This window comes from Meriones unguiculatus, chromosome 18 (genome assembly GCF_030254825.1).
Source record: "Meriones unguiculatus strain TT.TT164.6M chromosome 18, Bangor_MerUng_6.1, whole genome shotgun sequence".
Lineage (NCBI taxonomy): Eukaryota > Metazoa > Chordata > Mammalia > Rodentia > Muridae > Meriones > Meriones unguiculatus.
In genome coordinates this window covers 13,373,339-13,398,539 of record NC_083365.1, presented here as the reverse complement: position 1 = coordinate 13,398,539, position 25,201 = coordinate 13,373,339, and the positions used below count along the sequence as shown (strand labels likewise).

At 45.0% G+C, this 25,201-nt stretch overlaps 1 protein-coding gene and 1 non-coding gene across 2 annotated transcripts in view; both read left to right on the top strand.

The window, feature by feature from the left end:
- Positions 1–25,201, top strand: part of Mertk (MER proto-oncogene, tyrosine kinase) — a 98,125-nt gene that overhangs the window by 59,898 nt on the left and 13,026 nt on the right. The window contains exons 8-15 of the mRNA XM_021641953.2: positions 1,224–1,375; positions 8,797–8,950; positions 10,136–10,289; positions 12,596–12,681; positions 14,333–14,428; positions 15,200–15,280; positions 17,875–17,967; positions 19,383–19,501. Of these exons, the coding sequence (XP_021497628.1) occupies positions 1,224–1,375; positions 8,797–8,950; positions 10,136–10,289; positions 12,596–12,681; positions 14,333–14,428; positions 15,200–15,280; positions 17,875–17,967; positions 19,383–19,501 (935 nt within the window). The remainder of the gene's footprint in view (positions 1–1,223; positions 1,376–8,796; positions 8,951–10,135; positions 10,290–12,595; positions 12,682–14,332; positions 14,429–15,199; positions 15,281–17,874; positions 17,968–19,382; positions 19,502–25,201) is intronic.
- On the top strand, positions 15,804–15,929 carry LOC132649134 (small nucleolar RNA SNORA25). The gene has a single exon (XR_009587564.1). It is a non-coding gene; the product is annotated as a small nucleolar RNA SNORA25 (small nucleolar RNA).

The window sequence follows — 25,201 nt, the reverse complement described above, 5'->3', positions numbered from 1 at the left end:
TTCTCTCAACACTGAAGCATAACAGCTATTTAATTTATTTATTCATTTAGGATTTTTTTGAGACAGGGTTTCTCTGTAGAGTTCTAGGCTATCCTAGAACTAGCTCTGTAGACCAGACTGGCCTCAAACTTAGAGATTCACTTGGCTCTGCCTCCCACTCGAGTGCTGGGATCAAAGACATGTGCCACCACCACCCAGCATATAACAGCTATTTTTATAACATTTACGTTGTATTAGGTTTTACGGGAGGAATCCGTGAGCACCAGCCTCCCCCTTCCCAGACGTCCTCGCTGTTATTAGCCTACGTGTGTGTTTACAACATCATCAAAACAGCAAGTGAATCTTGAGGATTTAAGCCTCCCAAACCCTTACTTGTAACAACTTACACGAGAGCCGGGGATGTGACTCAGTTGGCAGGGTGCTTGCCAGCATACGCAAAGCTCTGTGTTTACTCCCCATCGTCACAGAGAGTGGGCACACAAAACTCCTGTGGTATCTCTGGGTTTTTTTCACTCTCGCTTAAATATCAAAAAAGACGTATTAGTAATTTACAGTTAGCAACAACAGTGTACACAGAGTCGGCAGTGGGCCACCCGCACAGACTGTTAGTGATGTTGACAGGTGCCAGCTGATTCCGAAAACAACATCTTCCAGATGTAGACAGGAGTCAGTGTCATCGCAACAGGATTCCAGGCATAGTGGTACTGTTTTGTTTTTCAAGACAGGGTTTCTCTGTGTTAGCCTTGGCTGTCCTGAAACTCACCCTGTGTACCAGGCTGGCCTCCAACTCACAAAGATCCTCCTACTTCTTCAGGCTCAGCCATGTTGCCATATTACCCTCTACTTATGGAATTTTTTATTTCCTCTGAATTGAAGATTAAAGTTCGGACCTGGTAGGCCAGCACTCTATCAAGGAACTATATCCCCAGCCATTTTTTTTACTTTGTATTTTGAGACACACAGTTTTCCTAAGTTGCTCACACTGGCCTGGGACTTGTGCTGGTCCTGTTACGGCCTCCCAAGGTTGCTGGGATTACTGAAATAAAGGCTTGTGCCACCACTGCCTGGCTCTAAATGGTCCTTAATTGAAAAGAGGATAGGGTAAATCCATTAGTTTGCATCTTTCTTATAAAACACTTGAAACCCAAATACTCAGTAACCGAGAAGAAAATAAAAATCTGCGTGCTATTTTCCGTGTGGTCATCTCTCTCTCTCTTTTGTAGCTCCATCGGTAGCACCTTTAAATGTCACCGTGTTTCTGAACGAATCTACCAACAATGTGGATATCAAATGGATGAAGCCTCCGATTAAGCGGCAGGATGGGGAACTGGTGGGCTACCGGATCTCTCACACGTGGGAGAGCGCGGGGACTTCCGTAAGTCTGCACCCTGAAAGCACACTTAGTCATTTCCTTTTGAGTCGCCGATTGCATTCTGGCTTCAGAAGCTTTCATTTTGTGGAGATTGTTCTGATTGAGCAGGGCAAGGCACCTTTCAATGGGACGCAAACAATGTGGTTAGAAACTAGAGATGACTGAAATGTTAGGAAATTCTATGGAGTCTTCCGGGGGCTTTTCTCACTACCCCATTTACCCTTTCATTAATTTATCAGCAAATAGGTACTTAAAAACTATCCTGTGCTGTTATAGATAATTTAAAAGTATGGTCTAATAGTGTTTATTATTAGCTCGAGAATTATTATTAGTCCCATACTATTATAATTCTTGTGATAGCAGTGTTATTTAACCCGCTATCACAATCAATGAAAGACACAGATACCTGATAGATTTTAGAATAGTCTTATTTCACCTGGGGCAAGGTAGATATTACCTCAGAAGCTACCTTTACCTTCCAAGCCCCCATCCCATGCCATCTGCCCTAATAATTTCTATCTGGGCTACCTACCATCCATAATCTCAAAATACTTGCTAATGCTCTTCATCCGGGCTGTTTTCCTTTATCCATGCCAGCCGAGTGCTCTTCTCCACTGTGGCTCTCTGCTTCCTTCCTCTGCTTCCTTCCTCTTCTGGTACCTGTCTCCTTCTCCCCGAGATCCTTCTCTCCTCCAAGCACTCTACCCTTGGCCACGCCTCCCTAACTTCTGCCCCGCCCAGGTGTGTAGGCATTTTTTATTAACCAATCAACTTTAAATTAGGTGGAGCAAGGTTTACACAAGGACCTCAGAGAGCAAATTTATTAACAATCAAATACAGAGCACCAGGCCATCCTGTCACCCTGTTATCATGCGACTCTTGTCTTTAGGGGATTTAGGCTGTTATAGGATCATAGCTTGTAGGCAGGAGCTACAGGGCTTAGCATCCTGGCAGCTCACAGCCTCATGGAGATTTCTGGAGATTCGTTTCTGAAGAAGATCGTCATGGAACATTCTTAGCTTCCTAGGGAATGGCAGAGAGCAAGCAGCCTCCAGAGGAGAGGATTCAGCGAGCCTTTATTTGTGGAAGAACCCAGCCCACTGTGGGCAGGACCATTCCTAAGCAGGTCATCCTCAGCCGTGTAAGAAAGCTACCTAAGCATAAACCTGAGGACAAGCCACTAAGCAGCGTCCTCCATGGGTTCTGCTTCAGTTCCTGCCCTGGCTTCCCTCGACGATGGCTTGTGAACTAGAAAAGTAAACCAAAATAAGCCCTTTCCTCCCCTCATGTTGATTTGGCCTCCGTGTTTACCACAGCAACAGAAGTCAGCCTAGAGGAGGTGGACACACTGGTCAGTGACAGGACTGGTTCTTCCTCACCCTCCTCTACTGTGGTCATGGAAAACGTGCTCTTGTGTCATCATAGTCCTCCTCCATCTAGTCCTGGTGGTAGGTCCCAAGTTTAGCCTCTTTATTGCATGTGTCTAGAACCTCACAAAGCTCCCTGGCAGGAGAGAGGGATAGGATAAACAAGTGGACAGCTACAGCCCTGGTCCAAGCTTTTTTCCCATCATTCCCAACTCCATGCTATCCAGTGTCTATAAAAATTGCTTTTTTTTCCCCCAAAAGAACAATTGGGATTTCTTCTCTTTCTTTTCCTTTGTATAAGAAAACAGGCTGTTGGAAGCAGTAGGTGATGGACTAGAAGAAAAAGACGAGGGTTTAGTCATTCATGTTCTACCTCTAGTGAACCATAGCCGAGTACCTGTAGCAGTCCTATGACAAGCCTCCCATTCCCTAGGCTTGTCCCAAGACATTTGTCCCAGTGTCTCAAAGTTGACTGCATTTCTCCGTGGGCTGAGTTAAGGCAGTAACTGGCTTAGACAGTGCAGCATTTCCAAAGTGGTGAAGGCTTAGTGCAGGGCAGAACAGTTTGGCCATTGTCCAGTTCAGTAGAAATGTTGTCTCTCTCCGTTGGTGGAAGATACCAGCAGAGCCATATGATCTCTGAAACAAGCCAGTATGCTGAAAGAGCCATTCCTTCTGGTTTGGGTGAAAGCCTCTTTCCTAAAGGGGACCTCCTGAGCTTCGGCATTCGAAGAGCAGCAGTGAAACCTTTATGAACGACAATGGCCTGACGGCCTAGTGCGCCGAGCGCCGCTCCCTCCCAGCCATGCCTTGCTCTCTCCTTGCCCTTTGTTCAACGGGGTCCCCTCTGCAGCGAGAACAATGTACACACAGTTCAGGCCGCGACCTTTCGGTGACTTACCTCCTCACGGAAGTCAGGTCATGCAGTCATGAGGTCATTTGCATTGCGCCCACTCTGTACTTGGTGCCTCGTGACAATAACAGGCTTAGTTGGTCACGTTACTTAGAGGACATTCTGTGCTGCAATTATGCTTCTGTCTCCTGATCTGAACATGGAGGCAGAGAGGGGGTCTTGGAGAAGGGCCAGAGGAGCGCTGACCCATCTGAAATGATGTTTACCATCATTGTGACCCAGCTTCATTTCCAGAACTCTCTCTTCATCGTCATTGATGAGAGGATGTCACGGCCACAGCTGAGACAGTGTCACCTTTCACAACAGTCCTGTCATTTGCACTTCTATAAGTCACTTTTAAAAATAACCATGAGAAATTGCATTCAAAAGCCATATTGTGAATTGGATTTCATTAACTGAAAAAAAAAATTAGCAGATTTTTCAAGTCCTTATGTTGGAACAAATGAAAGCTCGCTAAAAGAGAAATATGCAGTTGGCCCATGAGCAGACCATTGCATGCTGGAAAATGGTTCTGCTCTGCATCTTGACAACTCCAAGACAGGATATGTGTGGTAGATAGTTAGTGATCCGATCTTAACTCGATTTCACAGTGTCCAAAATCAGAATTAAAGGATGGACTTGAGAATATGGATATGAGCACATCCAAACAGCAGGCTACATTACATCCTTTGTTGGTTTGTTTGTTTGCTTGCTTACGGTTTTGTTGAAACAGTTTTACTGTGTATTGCTGTCTGACCTGGAATTCACTGTGTAGACCAGGCTGGATTCACGTTTACGGAGATCTTCTTACCTCTACCTCCTGAGTGTTGGAATTATAGGCATGAACCACCACACCACTGTATTCATGTTTTGAGATTTATTTTTAATGTGTTTGGGTATATGTCTCGGTGGCTGTATGCCATGTGTGGGGCGCTTGAGGAAGACGGAAGAGCACCTTGGAGTGAGGCACCCAACATGAGTGCTGGGAACCAAACCCCAGTCCTCTGGAAGAGCAGCAAATGCTCTTAGCTGCTGAGTAATCTTTCCAGCCCCTACATTCATTTTTTTAAAGCAGGATTTTTTTTTAATAGATGGGGCTTTCCCGGCGTTTTTAGACTGGCAGGCTTCTGAGTATCCGGGGCTACAACTATCCACCACGGTGTACAACTTTTAAAGCGCGAATGGCTTCTAAGCTCTATTTAAATGGCCATTGAAGAACACGCATAGAGAAAGTTGTTAAGTCTCCTCTGAAATATGCACCAGATAGCCTTCTGATCATTTAATGTTCGTTATACTTCCACCCCTAAACCAGAATAATCAATGACCGGTCTCCCAGCTGCTGTCAGTTGGCAACATTCGATCCGTTAAGAGTCCAAACAATGACAGTTAATGGCAGTGTGGCATTTGCCAGGCCACGCCCTGTTCCCTGCACTTTTCCTGTGTTAACACCTAGGGAATAGAGGGTGGAAATGAAAAATAACCTCTCTGGGCTTTCATAAGGAATCATAGGCCTCAAGTAAGTAAGCCTTGTAAACAATGGTTGGTCTTCCACGTCTGTGACTTGCACATCCATGGATTCAATTAATCACAGATTGAAAATATTTAGAAAATAAGTCATGCCTGTTAGTAAGCATTTTGTTTTCCTAGCCAGGCACGGTTGTACTGTAATCCTAGCCCTGGGGAAGTGTGGTTCCCCCAGACTGCCGGCAGTTCAAGACCAGCCTGGTCTACATAGTGAGCATCCGGCCAGGCAGCTTGCATAGTGAGACTCTATCTCAAAATATTTGTTTCTCTTGTTTTGTTTGATACAGGACCTTACTAGGTAGCCCTGGATGTCCTGGAAATTTTAGCAATCCTCCTGCCTCTGACTCCCCATTGCTGAGATTATACGTGAGTACCACCAGGCCTGGGTTTGTTTTGTTTTGTTGAGGCTAGGAGATGTATCTCAGTGCTGGAAAACATGCTCATCATGTACAAGGCCCTGGGTTCGAACCATAGGACAAAAAAATTGGGGTCATTATTCCCTAAACAATCTAACGACACTAGCAATACTATATGAATAACGGTATTGTTAAAAACAAGATAGATGACATAGCAGCTCTTAACGCTTTATCAGGTCTTACAAGTTATCAGAGCATTCACTCATGCCAATGTGGGTTGGAGAACCTCACAAGGCCTACTCCTACAGGAAGAGCTACAAAGTCAGTGGCTGCTGAGAGAGGAAGACCCAGTCTTCTCCAGGAACACCACGATAGTTGTCCAATCCCATGGCCACCTTAAATACATTTCCATATGAGCAACCCTAAATGGACTCAGCAGGTTGTATTTATGTGTGTGTGACAATAATAATTAAAGAAGCCAGGTGTGGTGGCGCACGCCTATGATCTCAGCGCTCAGGGAGGCGGAGGCAGGCAGAGCTCTGTGAGTTCGAGGACAGCCTGGTCTACAAAGCTAGTCCAGGGCAGTCAAGGCTACACAGAGAAACTCTGTCTCAAAAACAAAACAAAACAAAAAAAATTAAAGAAGAGGAGGTTATGAATTTGAGAGGGAATGAAGGAAATGATGTAAGTGCTTGTGTATGAAATTCTGAAAATATTTTAATTTTTTTTTCAAAAGGAATTTACAGTGAGTTGTACCCCGGTATATTGTGTCTGTGTCTGCATACTGAAGATAGAACCCAGAGTGTCACTTGAGCTAAACATGTGCCCACCACTGAACACACACCCCGCCATCTTGTGTAGGGAACCAACTCTGTGCAGATCCCAAGGGACAAATGTTCCGTTACAATCATTTCTTATAAATGATGTATCACATTTGAATCCTTGTAGGAAAAAAAACAGTTTATAGACAGAAGCAAACCCAGTACCCTTTTTAGCATGAAGCCCTGTGCTTTGAAGAGTGATCAGGCTGAGGGCTGTGCTGTGTACTTCTCAATGAGAAGCTTGAAATACTTCAGGGCCCCTGGACTCAGGGTGTGGACTGTAGAGTTACACTACCTAATGATTTTCAGTTTTATCTTCCCCCAAATTAAACACACGATTACAAACTAACCCACTATCAAAATAAAACACTTTCTGTCTGAAAAGGATCAGCCCAGGATGTGCAATTCTCACCGTTGCGAACTTTTCCTTTGTTTATTTAACAACAACAGAAATCTTTGGCAAATATGAGCTCAGGCAGAAGGGTGGGGAGGGGGTGGAGAATCTCCCTTTTTATTTCTTTCACTTGCTCAGTGTAAAGGTCACTTCCAGTTTAGATTTGAAAACAGCTCAGGAAGGCCAAACCGGGTGTTCTCTGGAAAATGAATGATTGGCCTGCTCTGTCCTTGAGGCTGAGCTAGCTCTGTCCTGCACCATTTCTAGAAGTGACTGGCTTGAGACCTACTGAACCCAAGATGAAGTGACCACCAACCACCTCTAGTCCAAAGTTGGTTTGTGGTACCTGTGCCCCACATGACCTGTTATTTCTGTCTGAAATCAAACTTCCTCCATCCAGAGATGAAGACGGGTTCCCAGAGCTTCATTTCAGACGGACAGCCCTACAATTGTCACTTCAAAGACCTGGGCCCATTTGGTATTGGATTGCCAATTGGTGTGGTCTTCCCTGGGAGGACTATTACTCCCACTCTCTGCATTCCCTAAGCGTGTAGTTCTTTGCGTAGGGCCGAGGCCTCATTTGCTTTCCCCTAGTCACATTGGCATGTCTATTGCTGTCATCTTTGTTTGACCCTGAAAATATTCATACAGGTAATGTTACTTAGCTTGAGCAGGTTATATTTAGGGATATATATATATATATATGTATATATGTATATATAATATGTAAATACATATACATATATGGTTGTAACAATAACAAAAAAACACAGCCATGAATTTGAAGGCAAGCAAGGAGGTGCAGATGGAAGGGCTTAGGAAAGGGAAAGGGAAGGAAGGAAAGGGAAGGAAGAAATTCTGTACTTATATTATGATTGAAAAAATATAACAAAAGTGAAAGATCTAGTCCCAAAATACATCTCCCCCAAAAGAGAGCATCGTGATCATGGAGGTATGGGCAGCCTGAGGAGTGTGTCAGTGAAGGTGACACACTTCTGGTTGCTTCTCTCCCTGGCTCTCAGTGGCTCACTGTTGCATGCAATGGCTTTAAAACAACAGCAGCAAAAGTAAACCCAGGCCTCAAAAACTGCACAAATTGGAGCTGGAGAGGTGGTTCAGCTGTTAAAATCACTGGCTGCTCTTCCAAAGGACCCAGATTCAATTCCCAGCACCTACACAGTGTCTCACAACCACCTGTAACTCCAGTTCCAGGGGATCCACCCTCTCTTCTGGCCTCCAAGGTCACCAAGAACACATGTGGTGCACAGACATACATGTAGGCAAAACAGTTATGTATACAAAATAAACAAAGCTTTAGAAAGAAAAAGCTCAAATTGCACAAATTGTCCGTTGTCCATTTGTCAAGCATGAGGAGGGAAAGGCTATCTCTTCCCCCATGTATCCATCTAGAGTGTTTAGTCAGACTCCCCAGGACCTCAGAGAACAGAAGCTCAGCTGGGCTGAGTCCAGCATGGTTAGCGGGTACACAGTGCCAGGGGACAGTGTGAGTCTGTGGCATTGTGCACACAGGGTCTCAAGGGTTCGGCTCTGCTCTTAACATCTAGAACAGTGTTTCCTATGGCCCCTTTGGGAGGGGTCACTATCCGCTGTCCTGCATCTCAGCTATTTTTATCATGATTCATAACAGTAGCAAAATTACAGTTACAAAGGGGCAATGAAAATAATGTCATGGTTGGGGCCACACAGCATGAGGAAGTGTATTAAACAGTTGCAGCACCAGGACGGTTGGGAACCACTGCGCTAGAAGCATCCGCTCCATGTTCCCTCTGTTCCAGAAGTTTCTTAAGTGACCGCTGTAAGGGCCATGCCTTCAGCATCTTGGTTTCCCAAGGCTTGAAGTTGCTGCCACCCTCCACCCCCGACCTCGTGACGCACCCTGAAGTGTCCCTGGCAATGGCCTTTGTGAAGAAGGAAATTGCGGAAACATGACCTCTGTGCATGGAGAATGGGTGGCCTCCCTCAGAAGGAACTGTGGGGCATGTGGTAGCTGTCTAGGGAGACATCCCCATGCCTCGGTGTTTCATTTCCTTGTTTCTTCTCTGTTACCAGAAAGAGCTTTCTGAAGAAGTCGGCCAGAATGGCAGCTGGGCTCAGATTCCCATCCAAATCCACAATGCCACCTGCACAGTGAGGATCGCAGCCATCACTAAAGGGGGCATTGGCCCTTTCAGTGAACCAGTGAAAATAATCATTCCTGAACACAGTGAGTCGGGGCAGGGTGTTGATTGCAGAATGTGAGCTCAGACTACCTAGTGGGACCAGTGCAATGATGACTGATTGGCAAGCACAAACTAAGGACCGAACAGCATCATTGCAATGATAAAGAACTTAAGAGTAACTCCAGAGAATTCCCACACTCCCACCTTTAGTGTCAGTGCTAAGAACTTGTGAGGAAGATTCGTCCTTTTAGAATTGGACTTTACCCTTTAAATTTGGCTTAAGGAACATGGCACTGCATTCTGGACAGGCAATGCCACTGGTCCTTAGTGGCCTCTGACTGTCACTGTCGGTTCACCACGTTTGTTTCTGCTCTGCTTGAAGCTACTGCTTGCCTTGTTTTTGCCCATTCAGCCTTCAGGTAATGTGCTTTGTGACTGGATCTTCAGAGAACATGAAGTGTTTCCTCTTGCTGCCATCCTCATACTGCCCTGGCTGGCTGAACTAAATGCCCAACCATGCATATTACCTCTTGCCTATTGCTGGGATGTTCTTTGGCAAGGAGCCACCATGACGCCTCACATGGGCCAAGTGCTGTTCATGCCTCTGTAAACCAGAGGAGCCACCTTTGTTCTGACTCCAGCCCATCCTGGGTTGTTTGGTACCAAACCATTGTTGTAAAAAAAATCCATGCCCAGCCATCTTTTTCAGCATGACTTACTCATTTACAGGTTCTTGCCAAACATGGCCTTTGCACCCACTAGCAGATGAGACCGGAGAGCACATTTGTCTGTCTTTTTCCCAGCGATCCCCAAGCAGGCTCTCCCTTTTAGTACTAAATAGGAGGTAGATTACTTTCCTGCAGCCACTAGACTCAGTACCTGGGAACACAGTTCCTAGTGCTAGGGAGACTAAGGGCATCTATCTGGAAGGAAACTCAAAGACAGAGAGATCGGATCCAAAAGGAACAGCTTTACAAACCGAGGTTTAGGACAGCAGTTAAGGATGCTTGCTGGATCTTCTGCGAGAGCAGCAAGTGCTATGACTGCTGAACGATCTCTCCAGCCCCTAGTTCCACTCATAGTTAAAAGTCCGAATTGTTTCACTTTGCATGAAGTGAGAACAACCTACATTCACAGCTCACAGAAAAGGTTAAAGGATTGCAAGCCAACGTATCCTATGTATTTATCCCAGAGAATTCTTCCCAATTCATGTTTTGGATTTGTTCCAGGCAGGGTAGATTACGCGCCCTCATCAACTCCAGCACCTGGCAACACCGAGTCCATGCTCATCATCCTCGGCTGCTTTTGTGGGTTTATTTTAATTGGGTTGATTTTATATATTTCTCTGGCTATCAGAAGAAGAATCCAGGAAACAAAGTTTGGGTAAGTATCCCACTTAAAAAGGTTAACCTTGGGTAAGAATAGTGGAGCATACCTTTAATCCTGGAAGAGGCAGAGGCAGGCAGATCTTTGTGATTTCTAGGCCAACTTGGTCTACACAGAGCTAGGATGGAAGAAACCACGCCTTAGGAAAGCAAAGCAAAACAAAACAAAAACCTCACAGTATTGATGGCATTGTCATGACGGCTACTGGTGCCTCTCTGGCTGGGCTCTTTGCCTGTCCTATCTTAAGCAGACCCTAGAGTCAGCCGACTTCCCTACTTAAACCCGTTCCTGCAGAGTCAGCGACAGTAGGAGCCAGCCCTACAATGGACTCTTTTACAGAGAAGAGCGTCGGTAAGATACACCATGCAAACTGAGCAGTGCCGAATGAGAAGCTTCAAAAACAGGCCAATTATTGTTTATTGTGTGTGTGAAGTATGCAGATGTGCACACAGTGTGTCCATCTGCACTTTCCTGTGCATGCCTGTGTGGAGACCAGAGGTCAGCATCAGATGTTCTCCTTTGTTGCTAACCACTGTCCTAAAATTAAAAAAAAAAAAAAATTAATATGTGCCATGGTACACATAAGGAAATCAGAGGACAACTTGTAAGAACTAGTTAGTTCTCTTCTTCCACATGAGGGTTCCAGAGATTGAACTCAAGGTGTCAGTGTTGGCAGCAAGTGCCTTTACCCAATGAGCCATCCCTCAGGCCTCCTCCATTGTATTTTCTGAGATAGGTTCTCATTAAAGCCTGGCCTTAAGGTTTCGGCTAGGCTGGCTGACTAGTTAGCTGGGGAAATTCTGCTTTCTCTTCTCCTCCAGCTCTGGGGCCGCAAGTGCACACCACCACGCTCAGCTTTCATGTGGCCTTGGGGGTCAGAAGTCATGTCCTCATGCTCACACCTCAAGCACTTCATCATTGAGCCATCTCCCCAGCCCCCACTTATTTTTTTTTTTTTAAGGTACAGCCCAAACATTCACAAACTGAAAATAAGAACTACCAACTGGTTCAAGTTGGAAACAGAGTGCCAACGTGATGCCACATTTGGAAAGTTTGTTTCATGTGCAAAATGATTGCAAGTGATAGAGACCTTTGCACTGTGTCTGAAGTAGGTGCGAATGGGTATGAGCTTCGTGTCTAGATTTGGTTCCAGGATTCCAGAATTTGAAAAGGCCTGAAACTCCTAATGCTTCTGTTCCAGCCTTTTCAGAGAAAGATGCCCCAGCTGTATGTACAGGGACCGCAGGGGCAGTCTCAGGGGCAGCATCCCTGGATGGCTAAAAGCGGCTTGCTTCCTGCTCTTTACTGGTTTTCTTCTCATCCTTTGTCCTTCCCTGCCTCCTTTCCTCCCCTCCCCTGCTTCCTTGGCTAGCTTTTCACATTTTCTGTAATTATCCGTTTCAAATAGAGACCGTTCTTTTTTATTCGAGCACCCCAATTTAAAACTGTCTTTTTCTTTTCCAGCATCTCTTCTGTGAGCCTCTTAACAGCTTCTTTGCTATTGTCTGTCTCCCAGTGGCCTCCAAGGTCCTTACCAATTCTAACTCTGTGAGCCAGAGTGAAGAATATTATGTTCTGTCACACTTAAGGGATGCTGAGTCAGGGAGGAGAGATGGCTCTATGGTTAAGAGCACTTGCTGCTCTTGCCGAGGACCTGGGTTCCGCTCCAAGCACCCATGTCAAGCGGCTCATAGCTACCTGTAACTCCCGCTCCAGGGGATCTTATGCCTTCTTCTTGTCTCCTCAGGTACTCACACAGAAATACCCATATTCACAAGTTGTTTTTTGTTTTTTGTTTTTTTTTTAATGAAAAAAAAAATGGACCTTAAGAAAAAGCTTGTGTGGGCCTGGAACAATGGTGTGCAGGCAGGCAAAACACTCCGACACACAGAAGTAAACAAATCTCTTTAAAAGCGCGTCAGCTACCCTTTTTTCTTAAGACACATGCGTGTGTAATCATGGCCACTGATAGGCAACATTCACTATTGTTACCCAAGTTCTCTTTTGTGTCCTTCGTGATACCTGGGCAGAGATGTTTAGCGCTTACCAGGCAGACCTAAAATAGTTTTAAGGAAAGCAATCTATTTCTCCCACTGGGATTGTTTTTTTCTTATGCCCTTTCCTGTCTGTGATGATACTGGGAGTCAAACACAGGGCCTCACACCTGCTATTGGCATAGCAGGGAAACGTTTTAGCTACAGAAGAGCTCTTCATATGTGGTGACGTCACCATAACGTCCTCATGTCATCAGTGCATGGTTCCATTGCCATAATTTATGGTTGGACGACTTTGTTTTTGTGCAGGGGTGCATTCTCTGAGGAGGATTCCCAGTTAGTCATAAATTACAGAGCAAAGAAGTCCTTCTGTCGGCGGGCCATCGAGCTGACCTGTGAGTTGACTTTCATTTCACTTTTTGGCAAAAGTTAAAGTAGCAGAGAGCTGAGATAAGTAAGAGATGAGAATGGGGAAAAAGCATATATAGTACATACTTTTCTGACACACACACATATATGTATATGTGGATATATTTATATGTGTATATATGCACACATATGGGATTTTGTTTTCTGAGACGGGATCCTGCTCCGTAGTCCAGGATGGCCTCAAACTTATGGTCCTCCCACATCAGCCTCCTGCGTGCTGAGTTTGTAGGCATTGGCCACCACAGCCAGGCCAGGTGATTGGTCCTAACATTCAGAAGCCTTTCAGAAACTAACAAGGAGATGATCAGATGTTGCCGGATCAAGCTCTACTGGCTAGGTTACTGGAAATTGAATCTGGTGTTAAGAAACGAGTTAAGGATCTACGACCTCATGGACCATCCAGGAAAAAACAAAACAACAACAACAAAAAAAATACCCCAACTTTGTAGGTAATTGGAAGTGGAGTAGAGGTCAGAGGTTTAAAGGAAGCAACAAAGCAGTGGATATAACCGCCAGCTTCACTTCCTGTTGTCCGGGCCACTAACTCGAAGGACAAGGAACAGTCTGCCAAGTTATACTGACAGGCTTGGATTTTGCTGAGTGGGAGTGGGGGTTTCTGGCTTTGGGGTGGAGGTTAAGCAGAGCCAATTCCTGGGCAATTTCAGAAGCAACATGGGAAGAAGGCAAATATTGTCAGCTCCGTGCTTCTGGAGGCCTAGCTTGGCAAAACAAAGCAAAACAGGACAGCATGACAGAACACAGGTTACTGTGAATCAAAACTTATTTGACGTACATCAGCATTAACTACTTTTCTAACCTACATCTTTCATTTAAAATTGTGCATTTAAAATTTATTCAGTTAGACAGTTTTTCCCTTTATTGGAGAATAAACTGAGCATTTTTATTTTTTAGGAGGGAACATCTCCCTTCCAATATTAAGGCTTTTTTCTTTCAAAGGTTACTCATGCCTCAACTATAGCTCAGAGTGAACCCTCTGCCATCTGGCCAGTAAATGGTTCTCCTTCTCTAATGGTGCACATCTGTTGCATACATTATAATGTACCACATCCTTGCTGTAGACAGTCTTATTCTTCAGTCTCCTGAAGTACCCGGTTGAGCCTGATGCCTGAAAATGAGGTGCCGCATACTACATGTACAAGGACAGTTCATTCTCCGGATATTTCCTGTGCTGTATTTATCCCTCGCTGGCATGGGAGGGCAGGGGAAGTATCCTGAGGGCTGTTTTCTATACCAAAACTACGGACGCATAATCCACCAGCATGTGCCCACTGATATGTTTGCCTGACCCCTTTAAAGTCAAAAGTAGACTTCCTCTGCACGAACCTCAGTGCAGACAGCTGCTATCGTGAAAAGACAAGGGCAGTGTGGTTCTCCTTTCTATAGCTGTTTGTAGATGATCTTACCTTGAAGGGTCAATCCAATCGTATTCACCCCAATCACGGTAGAATGAGTACAAAGTGTGTGTGTGTGTGTGTGTGTGTGTGTGTGTGTGTGTGTGTGTGTAACTATGACATAGGACCTTCCATACATGTCTACTTATATTTTATGGAAGAAAGCACACTGCTAATTCTTACCCACACCATTACTCCTTTGAAGTGCACAGCTTGGGAGTGAGCGAGGAGCTGCAGAATAAGCTAGAAGATGTTGTGATTGACAGAAACCTTCTAATTCTTGGAAAAATTCTGGGTGAAGGTAAGCAAGTTTAAAGCAATTCTCTTAGAATTTGGGATAAAGAACAGTTGAGGATTTGTAAAAATGTGTATTCGTTGAATAAAATATCAATTTTATGAGTTGGAGTTAAAATGCAAATAACTCCTTTTTTGGAGCTTAAAATGAAAGAGGAGAATTTTGAAACTCCGATCTGACAAAAGAGGCATCTACAGTCCCTGGGAGAGAGTAAGCTTTGGAAGTATGAATTTCCTCCCTTCACTGCAGAGCATGTGGTTCATTGATTATTATTTGTTATTTTTATTCATTGATTATCATATATTATTATCTGCTGATCGGTGTTCTACAGGCTCTAAGGTATTGATCTACTCCAGTCAATGAAAATATGTACTTAAATTTTAAGATTGTTCTTAGCATGCGCGATAGTGTTATTAAATTTGCGCTTTGGGTTGGGAATGGTAAAGTGCTTGCCTAACTTGTACGAAGCCCTGAATGCTGTCTCTAGCATTGGCGGGGAGGGGGTTAAAAATACTGCTACGTGAGCTTCAGTAATATTTCCCACGTTTTCCTGTAAGTATCTTGGGTCAGTCGTAATGGTTGGGGAAGCGATGAGCAAAGTCTGAACCACTCATACTCACAGTGCCGCGCGCGCACGCCCCTGGTAAGCAGACGTGAGGTCCGAGCAGGCCCTGCCCCGTGGCTGAGGGCGAGCTGCCCCAGGACTGCACACGTCTGCAGTTCTGTGGTCCGGAGAGCGTCTGCACGGCATCACAGAGCTGTCGCTTCCCTTCGCAGGAGAGTTTGGGTCTGTAATGGAGGGAAGCCTGAAGCAGGAAGATGGGACTTCTCAGAAGGTGGCCGTGAAGACCATGAAGTGTGAGTTTCCGGCGGGGGAGGCGTTCCCGCAGGGGGGACAGCTACCTCAGTGTCAGCTGCTCCGTGTAGAGCAGTGCTTGTGCTCTGGTCTCAGCCACTGACGGCTCACTAGGCAATGTGGGAGCACTGACGGCTCACTAGGCAATGTGGGAGCACGGTCGCCGGCAGAAGGTACATGAGGAGCTCTCTGTACATCCACACATTGCGTATTCTTCATGCTCAAAGCATGTCACTCCCACCACCTTGGTCATTATCTCCCTCACCCTCCATTACCTGGAATAGCTGATGAGCCCCAAGTAAGGCATGAATTCCTGAGGCAGTGGGATCTAATGTCAGTATCTGACAGATCTCTAGGGTAGTGGGGCCACTTCCTACAGGTGAATTCTATCACGCTGGTTATTGAAGACTGAAAGAACAGCCCGTGGCTTCAGAATCTCCGTGTAGTTCAGTGGCGCGGTACTTGCCTAGCATGCACAAGGCCCCGGGTTCAAGCTCAAGCACTGTGGGGGATAAAATTAAAACTAGGTCACTTCAAAGAGAGCTTGTTAGACTCTTAACCAAGAGCTCTTGGCATTGTGACCAAAGACGGATGTTATCCACAGGGTGATACAGTCACTCAGAGTGCTGTTTCTCTGAGGGACATATATTTTAATTGATGACATGGGGAAACAAGCATCTGTTCAGACTTACTAAGAAAAAGAAAGACTCCCAAGGCCTGTTTGCCTGGGGTTGGCCGTCGAGGAAGGGTTTACAGGAAAACCTCCATCCCCACCTTCTGTTGGGTCCCCCCGGCTCTCTATAGCAAAGGGAAGCAGTGAGGACGAAGGGGACAGACATGCTGTAAGTGTAACGGTTTTAAAATAGTGTTCTCTAAGTTTTCTGGAATGAAATGAATACACGGTAAACCCTCAGGATCATACAAACCCTGGCTAGGCCATTTTAATCAGTAGCTACACCCCGTTAAAGAAATCCCTTAGCTAGACACTGGGAGACACTTGGGAGGCAGAGGCAGGCAGAGTTTTGTGGCCAGCCTGGTCTACAAAGCAAGCTCCAGAGGACCCAGGGCTGCACGGAAAAACTCTGTCCCAGAAAGAAAAGAAATATGTTGTACAACAGTATAACTAATATATAAAATAAAATCTGCTGTTGTAACCATGTTTCAATGTACAGGCCAGTGGCATTTAGCACCTTCATATTATCATGCCCCAGTCACCGCCATCCAGCTCCTAAACTTTCCATCTTTTCAAACTGAAACTCTACACGCGCACTCTCCTCCCCAGCCCAGGGAGCAGCCATTCTACTTTCTATCTGGTTTTGTCACTCTAAGCACTGCCTGAAAGTGGAATCAAACAGCATTTACTCTCTCGGGACAGGCTCGTTTCTCATAGCATAATAGTAGGTTATATTTTAAATTTTTTATGACATTTCCTTATTTATTTGTATGTGTGTGTGTGGAATGTGCGTGCACACGTGCCATGGTACATGTGTAGAGATCCGAGGACAACTTGTGGGAGTCTGTTTTCTTCTTCCACCGTGTGGGTTCCCAGGGATCAAGTTCAAGTCACTTGCTTTTGGGGCAAGTGCTTTTATCCACTGAGCTGTCTCGATGGGCCAATATTAAACTGTAAACAGCTCTCTTAAATTGGTTACATTTCAGGGGCCGGAGAGACGGCTGAGTGGTTGAGAGCACATATTGCTCTTCCTGAGGACCTGAGTTCAATTCTCAGCACCCAGGTCAGGCGCCTCACCACTGCCTGTAACCCCAGCTCTAGGGAGATCAGACACATCCATGTGCACACACACACCCTGACTCCCACAAACACATAATTAAGATAATTTAAAAAAAAATTTTTTTCTAAGTTGCTTGCACTTCAAAATTTCGGTATGAACATGCACCCCGCTCACAGGCACAGTTGAGCAACTAATAAGATGGTCCTAACAGCTAAGAACATAATGACAGGCCTGGGCATGCAGCCACAGCAAGGTGCGGGGCAAAAGTAATTGCGGCAGAGCAGGATTAGTATATTAGTATGTTGTATACACACTGACATAGTTGTACACTGAAATGTCAACTGAACTTTGTTTGTTTTCACTCGTGTCTACTGTGGGTCTTGTGTAGTTCTATGGGGTTCGACAAATGCGTGAATGATCCATGTCCCCCATATGGCATCATGCAGAACAGTCGCACAGCCCTAAAATCCCTCAGGCTTCACCACTGGCTTCTCTCTTCTCTTTTCCCAACCCCAAGCGCTGACAAGCACGCTTTCCTGCCTCTATTGTTTTGCGTTCTCCTGATTTTAGGAGTTTTTATTTTTGTTTTAAAGGCGGGCTTGTTTGTTTTGTTTTGTTTGCTTTGACAGACAGGGTCTTGCTATATCGCCCAGGCTGTCCCCTGAGTCCTCCTACCTCGCCTTTCCCACCATGAATGCACCATGAAGCCTGGTGTGGATTTTAAGTTTTACTAGAGAAGAGTGCTGTTCTGGGCCCGACTCCTGAACTGAGTACAGCAACCATGCCTTGTGTCGTATTTGCTGATCTCCTCCCTTTAACTGAATACACTGATCGCATCTTGCATTTTTCATCTCCTTCCCTAGTGGACAACTTTTCTCAACGGGAGATCGAGGAGTTTCTCAGTGAAGCAGCTTGCATGAAAGACTTCAATCACCCAAATGTCATCCGGCTTCAAGGTACCTCAGCGAGATGCCAGACGGAGGCTGGGAGGGCCTTGGCTGACCCACTGTTTGCCAAAGGAGGGTCTTGGCTGACCAACTGTGTGCCAAAGGCAAAGAAGTTCTGGTGTAGAAAGGTTTATGCCAAAATTCACAACACTGGGTTTGTCCTACCTTCTGAGGCTCAGAGTGGAATGGGTTTGTGTTTCCTGGGTGCAGTTGGAATTAGCATTTTGAGAGTGCTAGGTCAAAGGCAAGACACAAGAGCCAGTCACGTGACAGTCTTTCTTAGGTGGAGGTTGTCTATGAATTGAAAACCAGTGAAGTAAAACTATAAACATAGACATCTCTCTAAATTGTCTTTGAGAAATAATTCATGAATCAACTTATGAGTCATGACACATTGACTATTTTATAGACATGACTTGATGTAATCTGGCTTTATTTATTTATTTTTCTTCTGAGACAGGGTTTCTCTGTGTAGTCCTGGCTGCCCTGGACTCGCTTTGTAGACCATGCTAGCCTCAAACTCACAGTGATCCACCTGCCTCTACCTCCCTGAGTGCTGGGATTACAGGCGTGAGCCACTGTGCCCACTTATAATTTGGTTTTATGTTACTGTCTCCGTGAAAAAATTTTACAGACATGGGCATATGTGTGTGACATGTAAGGGACACTATTCTGAGATAAACAATCTGGAAACAATGGCCTATTTCTTTCCTGCCCTTGCCTTAATTCCTAATAAATTTTTGAGCAACCTTTCAAAGTTCTACATGACTGATGCTACAAAGAGATGTGAAAGCTAAGGTTTGGATAAAATCTAATGTCAAGGAAATGGCTGTTGTTGCAGTTAGTATCATTAGCCGACCAGGAGAGATGTTTGGCTTTACTTGACACGTTACACTTTGAAAGCCTACCATCAGGTGACAGGCTCATTGCAGAATTCCAGGTTAACACATTGTAACTTCAATCTCCAAAAGCTTAGAAAGAAGTTTTACCTATAGGCCCTCAAAAATGCTTCAATAGCTTTGAACATCTGGTTGCAATAGACTTTTTCATAGGAATGTTTGGCTAATTTGCCCTCGGATTCTCTGAGGATTTCACCCCTCAGTCATTCAGTCTCACAAAAACAAAGTACAAAACCCTCAGCTTCTGTTCTTGTGACAGGTTGATTTGAGAATTTTCTTGCAAACACTAACCTAACCAGAATGGGGGAGTAGAGAGAGATAAAGAAAAAGAGAGAGAGAAAGAGAGAGAGAGAAGTCTTATAGCTTGCAGGTGTTACATAGAATCCACTGTGAGAGTTCCAAGCCTTTGATTTTTCACCTCTTGGCCTGGTAGCACATGGCTCCAATTTGGCCAGTGGGCCTCCAGCGTATCTGTGTTCCTACTTAACAAGGGCTCTTTGTAACTGGTCCTGTTTTCAATTTCAGGAGTGTGTATAGAAATGAGCTCTCAAGGCATCCCGAAGCCCATGGTGATTTTACCCTTCATGAAATATGGAGACCTTCATACCTTCCTGCTCTATTCCAGGATAGAAACAGGACCAAAGGTAACAGGCAGCTTTTGCTGCCTCTCAACTGTTCCTGAAGTTTTTATGACAACTGGGGCACTGGCCTTGGTTCAGAGTTCACTGTGCACCCAAGAGTTAAACTATGGTCTCCATCCTCTCTGACAGGCCTATGAGTGGGTGTTTATCCCTGTTCCAGTTAGTCCTACAGAGTTGGGCCAAAGTCTCCTTGACTGCAGCCTGTTAGAGCCTTTACTCACCACAGGCTGGCCAGGATTTCATTTAGCCCAAGCTGGCCTCAAACTCACTTTATAGCTAACTTTTTAACTTTTTTTTTTTTTTAAACTTCTGATCCTCCTGTCTCTACCCCCAGTGTTCTGGATTATAGGTGTGTACCATCACCTGTGAGGCTGGGGATAGAGCCCAGGACTTTTTGCACACCTTATAAGCACTCTGCCAGCTAAGCTACATCCTAAGATTCCCCCTTGGTTAGTTGGTTTTGTATATGATTGGTCATCATTCATGAAAAGGCCACCTTTAATCCACTAAATTGCTCCCACACCTCGATCAAAAACTCCACAAGCTGCACAGCGTGAGTCTGTCTCTGAGCCCTCCACCTGTTCATTAAAATGTCTGCCCTTTCTCTGTCCCCACCCACTGTCTCAAATGCTGCAACTTTTCTGTGAGCTTTAACACCGCAGAGTGTACTTCTTCCCACTCTGTTCTGCTCTTTTTACCTCCCCTTCCCTGCAGTTCCTCCACCCCACCCCCAACATGTGCTTCAACAGTTCTGCTTCAACTGGCAAAAGAGCTGCGGTAATCTTTTACTCTTAAACGGAAAACAAGTAAGGAAAGCAAGTGCGCAGTTTTAAAAGTTTCTTTTATCGCCTGATTTAAGTGTCATCTCCGAGGCTTACTGTACCCATCTGCTGACCTAGGCCTAGTCCTGGAGGCTTCTAGCCTCTGTACAATCTAATCTAGGCCTGGACTGTTTTCAGCCTCTGAGACTTACTGCGGAATAAGCTCACTCTTTCTAGTTTTTTTTGTTTTTTTTTTTTTTCTGAACTCTGGCTGGCTGGTTCGACTCAGCTGTCTGGCTCAAAACTCCTCACCAAGCTTACTGAGTCAAACTCATTTCTCTCAGCTTCTGACTGAATCACTCTGCTTGGCCTCAAACTAACTCTAGCAATCTGTTCTAATCTTCTGGCTCCTTCTCATTCTCTGGCTTATTCTGTCTTCGCCTGTGTCTAGCTTGTTCTCTCTTCAGTCTATCTCTGTAAAACTCCCTTGGTAAAAACTGTCCTGAATTCCACGAACTGAACTGCCATGAACTCAACTCCACTGCAAGGCCTCTCAGCTCTCAACTGAACTGCCTGAACGGAACTCAGGGATCCGCAGGCCTCTGTCTCCTAGATTCTGGGATTAAAGGTGTGTACCAACATGCCTGGACCTAAACTTTTCTTTGCCTAAAGTTTGCTCTATACTAGGCTGGCCTTGAACTCAGAGATCTTCTTGCCTCTGTCTCCTGGGATTAAAGGCATGTCTGTAGTCCAGCCAGATCACACAGACCTAGAAGGGCTTTGGATTTGCTCTCTTGCCAGAGCATCCATGTTTTAAAATTCCTCCACACACAGTGTTTCCTTGACCAATAATTTCCATTTGCAAAAGTACAAGGGTGTCCTTAGTGGAAGAGATCAACTCCTGAGTGTTACAGAGATGAAAAGGAATATATTTTTATGTGTTGATATTTTGTAGCTTGTGATAAAGATGGAAGGCACAGAGTTCACAGAGTAGCTGGGACAGGGAGCTTTTATTTGGGCTGCTTCTTTGCTTCCTGTGCAGTCAGTTCCCTGGGCATAAAGACCTTTTGTTCGGACTACCGTCACCCAAGATTAAGTCTCAGGGCTTGTCAATGAGCTTCTGAACAGGGCCTGGATTCTGGCTCCAAGTGTCACTATCCTCAGCGTGGGTAGTGTCCCTGGTGATACGCAGGGCAGACGAGCAGATGATAAGCACCACCTCAGCATCTCACAGAGGATGGCAGCTGGGGTGCATCCCACAGAAACGTATGTCTGCTCTGGAGCTTTGGGGAAGGAAGGGAGTGTGACTGGAAAAGCCCCAAAAGTCCATGGGGCCATGGTAGAAATAAAACAAGGGAAAGGGTAGCACGCAGTCAGGCTGGGAGCAAGAGATCAGAGAGCACACCTGTTGTAGGAACCTTCGATTTTTCTCCAGGGGCAATTGTAGGGACTGCGGTTGTCTTCAGGGGTAAGGGCAAAGCAGGGAAGGATGGGCAGGGAGGAGCTACAGCAGGGAAGGATTGACAGGAAGGTGATAAAGCAGGGAAGGATGGAGAGGGAAGAACTAGGGCAGGGAAGGGTGGACAGAGAGGAGTCAAAGCTCAGGGAAGACAGACAGGAAGGAGCTATAGCCAAAAAAGGATGGACCTGAAGGCGCTAAAGCAGGGAAGCTACCTGCAGTTGTCGTTTGGGTCTGCAGGAAGGAACGTGGCTTTACGAGGGTGTAATACCAAAAGCAGCTCAAAATCCCCTTAAGAAAGAAGACATGGAGTAGGGTCTGGTGTCACAGGCCTGTGATCCCAGCTGCTGAGGAAGCTGAAGCGAAGGGTCACAGTGGAAGGGCAGCCTGGGGTACGGGGCCAGAGGTGGCATTGCTCCAGGAGACCTGTTCTGGCTGTGGCATACGGTGTCTGGCACATCTCCATGGCGGTACCGCACGTGGTATGAGAAGGCAGCAGCTACCTTAAGTGTCACATGTCACCGAGACAAAGAGGAAAAGCCTGTCCTCTCTCTCTCCTCAGTCTGGGTCCTTTTCTGTCCACCCCCACCTCTGTGTCTGTCTGTCTCCACGCCCTTCCCCCATCTTAGAGCAGTGCTTTCTTTGCCATAGCTTTATTGGGACACTGCACAATTCTCCCACTTAAGGTGTTTAGAAGGGGGCCTAGAGAGACTGCTGGCCGATAAAGATGCTTGTCACAGAGCCCAAGACCTGAGTGAGTTTGATCCCAAGGAACCACATAGTAAAAGAATTCAGATGCCCCAAAATAAATAAATGTAATAAAAATTTTTAAATGTTCAGAAAGAAGGAAAGCAAGCCAGTATTAGAGTCGGTTATAAGATGGTAACCAAGGAAGACCTCCAAGTATGCAAAATATTTTAATGCAGTCACAGCCCTGAAGAAGAGGCCCACTACAACTTTCCCGCAATCATGAGCTGGTCCATCTGTGATGTATTCTTCTCCAAGATTCTCAGGGTTGTAAAATACTGCCCTTGAGGGCTAGAGCCACAGCAGGGAGAGTGCTTGCTGGAACCATTTAGAGTCCTGGCTTCTACCTCCAGCACTGTATATATATATATATATATTTTTTTTTTCCAGAGCAAAAGTTGTATGCATCTTTTTCCAATTCATTCCTGCATTTATTTGTTTGTTTGTGAGGGTTTCTCTGTGTAGTGTTGACTGTCCTGAACTTGCTTTGTAGACCAGGCTGGCCCTGAATTCACAAAGATCTGCCTGCCTCTGCCTCTCTGAGGGGGTTTCTAAATATTTTTACTCAATTGTAGCTGAACTTATTTCCTTTGCTTCACTTTCAGATTGTTGTCACTAGTTCATACACGTGTCTATAGCGACACCTGCAATCATCTCTACTTGTTTCCCAATTGTTCTATGGAATTATTTTTTAAGTAACTTTTTGTCACAGGCTCCAGGAATAATATAGTTAATACATGAAAAAATATCACAAGTTAGTAGTATCTTCCACTCACTATGACAGTAGCAGTTGCCATTTCACAGGACCTAGACCCTTTCCTAGAAGATAGCATCCAGAAAACCAAATGCCCTAAATACACAGAGAAGAGGCAAAACTTTCGTGTTTGATTCACTTACCTTTTCTCGTAACTCTGTTACTTAAGGGCAAAGATAGTTACGGCATTTTGGTTTTGGTTTCATATGTACTATATAATTGGCCTGTGTCATAGTTGGGAAATATGTCATTAAAAATGTAATGCTCGAGCTTTTATTGTGGAGAATAGTGGCAAGCTTATCTAATACAAGGCCTGGGTTCCATCCCCAGTATCACAGGAAACAAAACAAAAAAATGCAGTACCCTTGTGAATACCATTTTGGAAAACTTACAGTCCTTGGAGAAAGAGCCATGACAAATCCAGTGTCATGCGGTGGGGTGATAGAGGGGGTGTGGATACCGTGGACAGACCACTCATGATTCATGATTGCCAGGAACTTGTAGTCAGCCTTTTTTTCTTTGGTGCCACAACTACAATAAAACACTAAACTATCACTTGGAGATCTTGCTGGTCATTGTCCTTATAACCAATTCTAAATGCCTCTCCCTCCTTCCCTCTCTGCCTCCTTTCTTTCCTTTTGTTCTTTCAGGAATTTTGTTGTTGCTTTTGTTTTTAGATGGGGTCTCTCTTTGTCTCTCTGTGTGTATGTCTATGTGTGTGTGTCCTCTGCCACTGATGGCATGTTTACTCACATAGCAGCTTTGTCTGACTTTTACAACACTTAGAAAACATTAAATGGCTGAAACTCTAGAAAGGCCCTAGAGAGAAAACAAAATCAGGATTTTGAAGGGTATACTTGTATTTTAGTTCAACAGATGAAGGCTAGCTAAATTGCTGCTGTATAGAAGAAGAAAATGATCTTGCAAAATATCTCAAAGTAAAATGAGCTGTCTTAGCATGTGTGAGGCCCAGAGATCAATGTTGTTAGTGCCACATTCAACACCACAACGGAGAAAGAGGAAGAGGAGGAAAAGGGAGGGAGAGAGAAAGGATAAAAAAATGCTAGCAAGAATACAGAATTAGAAACATCTCCTACTAAGTAAGGTTTTTTGTTTGTTTGTTTTTCCCTTCCTGAACATCAGACCCTTTTTCCAGAATATCCCCTCTTGCCGCATTAAAATCAGGCACTGGGGACAGTAAGCTGGCTTAGCAGGTGAAATTCTTTTCTACCAATCCTGCCAACCTGAATTCAATCCCAGGATGGAGATGGAGAGGGATGGAGAGAACTGACTATCACAGGTTGTCCCCTGACCACCAAATGTCTACAGTGACACTAGTGAACTCCTCCTCCCTCCCACATACAAAATAAATAGGCAGATGTGAAAGAAAATTAAAAGCAAAGAACGAGGCACTCCTCCCTCATCCTCTCCACCTGGCCTGGTCCTCTGTCCCAGCGTGTCTCAATATGTGAAGGCTCACCTTTGGCCTCATAATCGGTGGAGAGATGCAAAATGTTTTTCGCCTGAAATACTTTTAAAGGCAAAGAGAATGTGGTGTTTTCCGGGAGGTTGTAGAGTTTCTTCTTTATTCCTTTTCTGGAGTTTTTTGTTTTGTTTTGTGTTTGTTTTTTGTTTTTTTAGCATTATTTCTGAGCCAGGTGTGGTGGCTCATGTCTGTCATTCCAGCCTATAGTCCAGCCTGAGCTGCTAGGGCGACCTTGTCTCAAAACAAAGTATCTGTTTAAAAAAAATATTAATGATATAGAAAGGAAAGCTTTGTTTTTTGAGTTACCACCACAACTTGAGAAATAAGAACACCATTTCCAAGGCTGCAGAGATTGCTCAGCAGTTAAAAGCACCGGCTGCTCTTGCAGAGGACACAGATTCATAACCAGCACCCACATGGCAGCTCACAAACATCTGTAATTCCAGATGCAGGGGATCTGATACTTTCTTCTGGCCTCCTCTGGTACTAGACACAC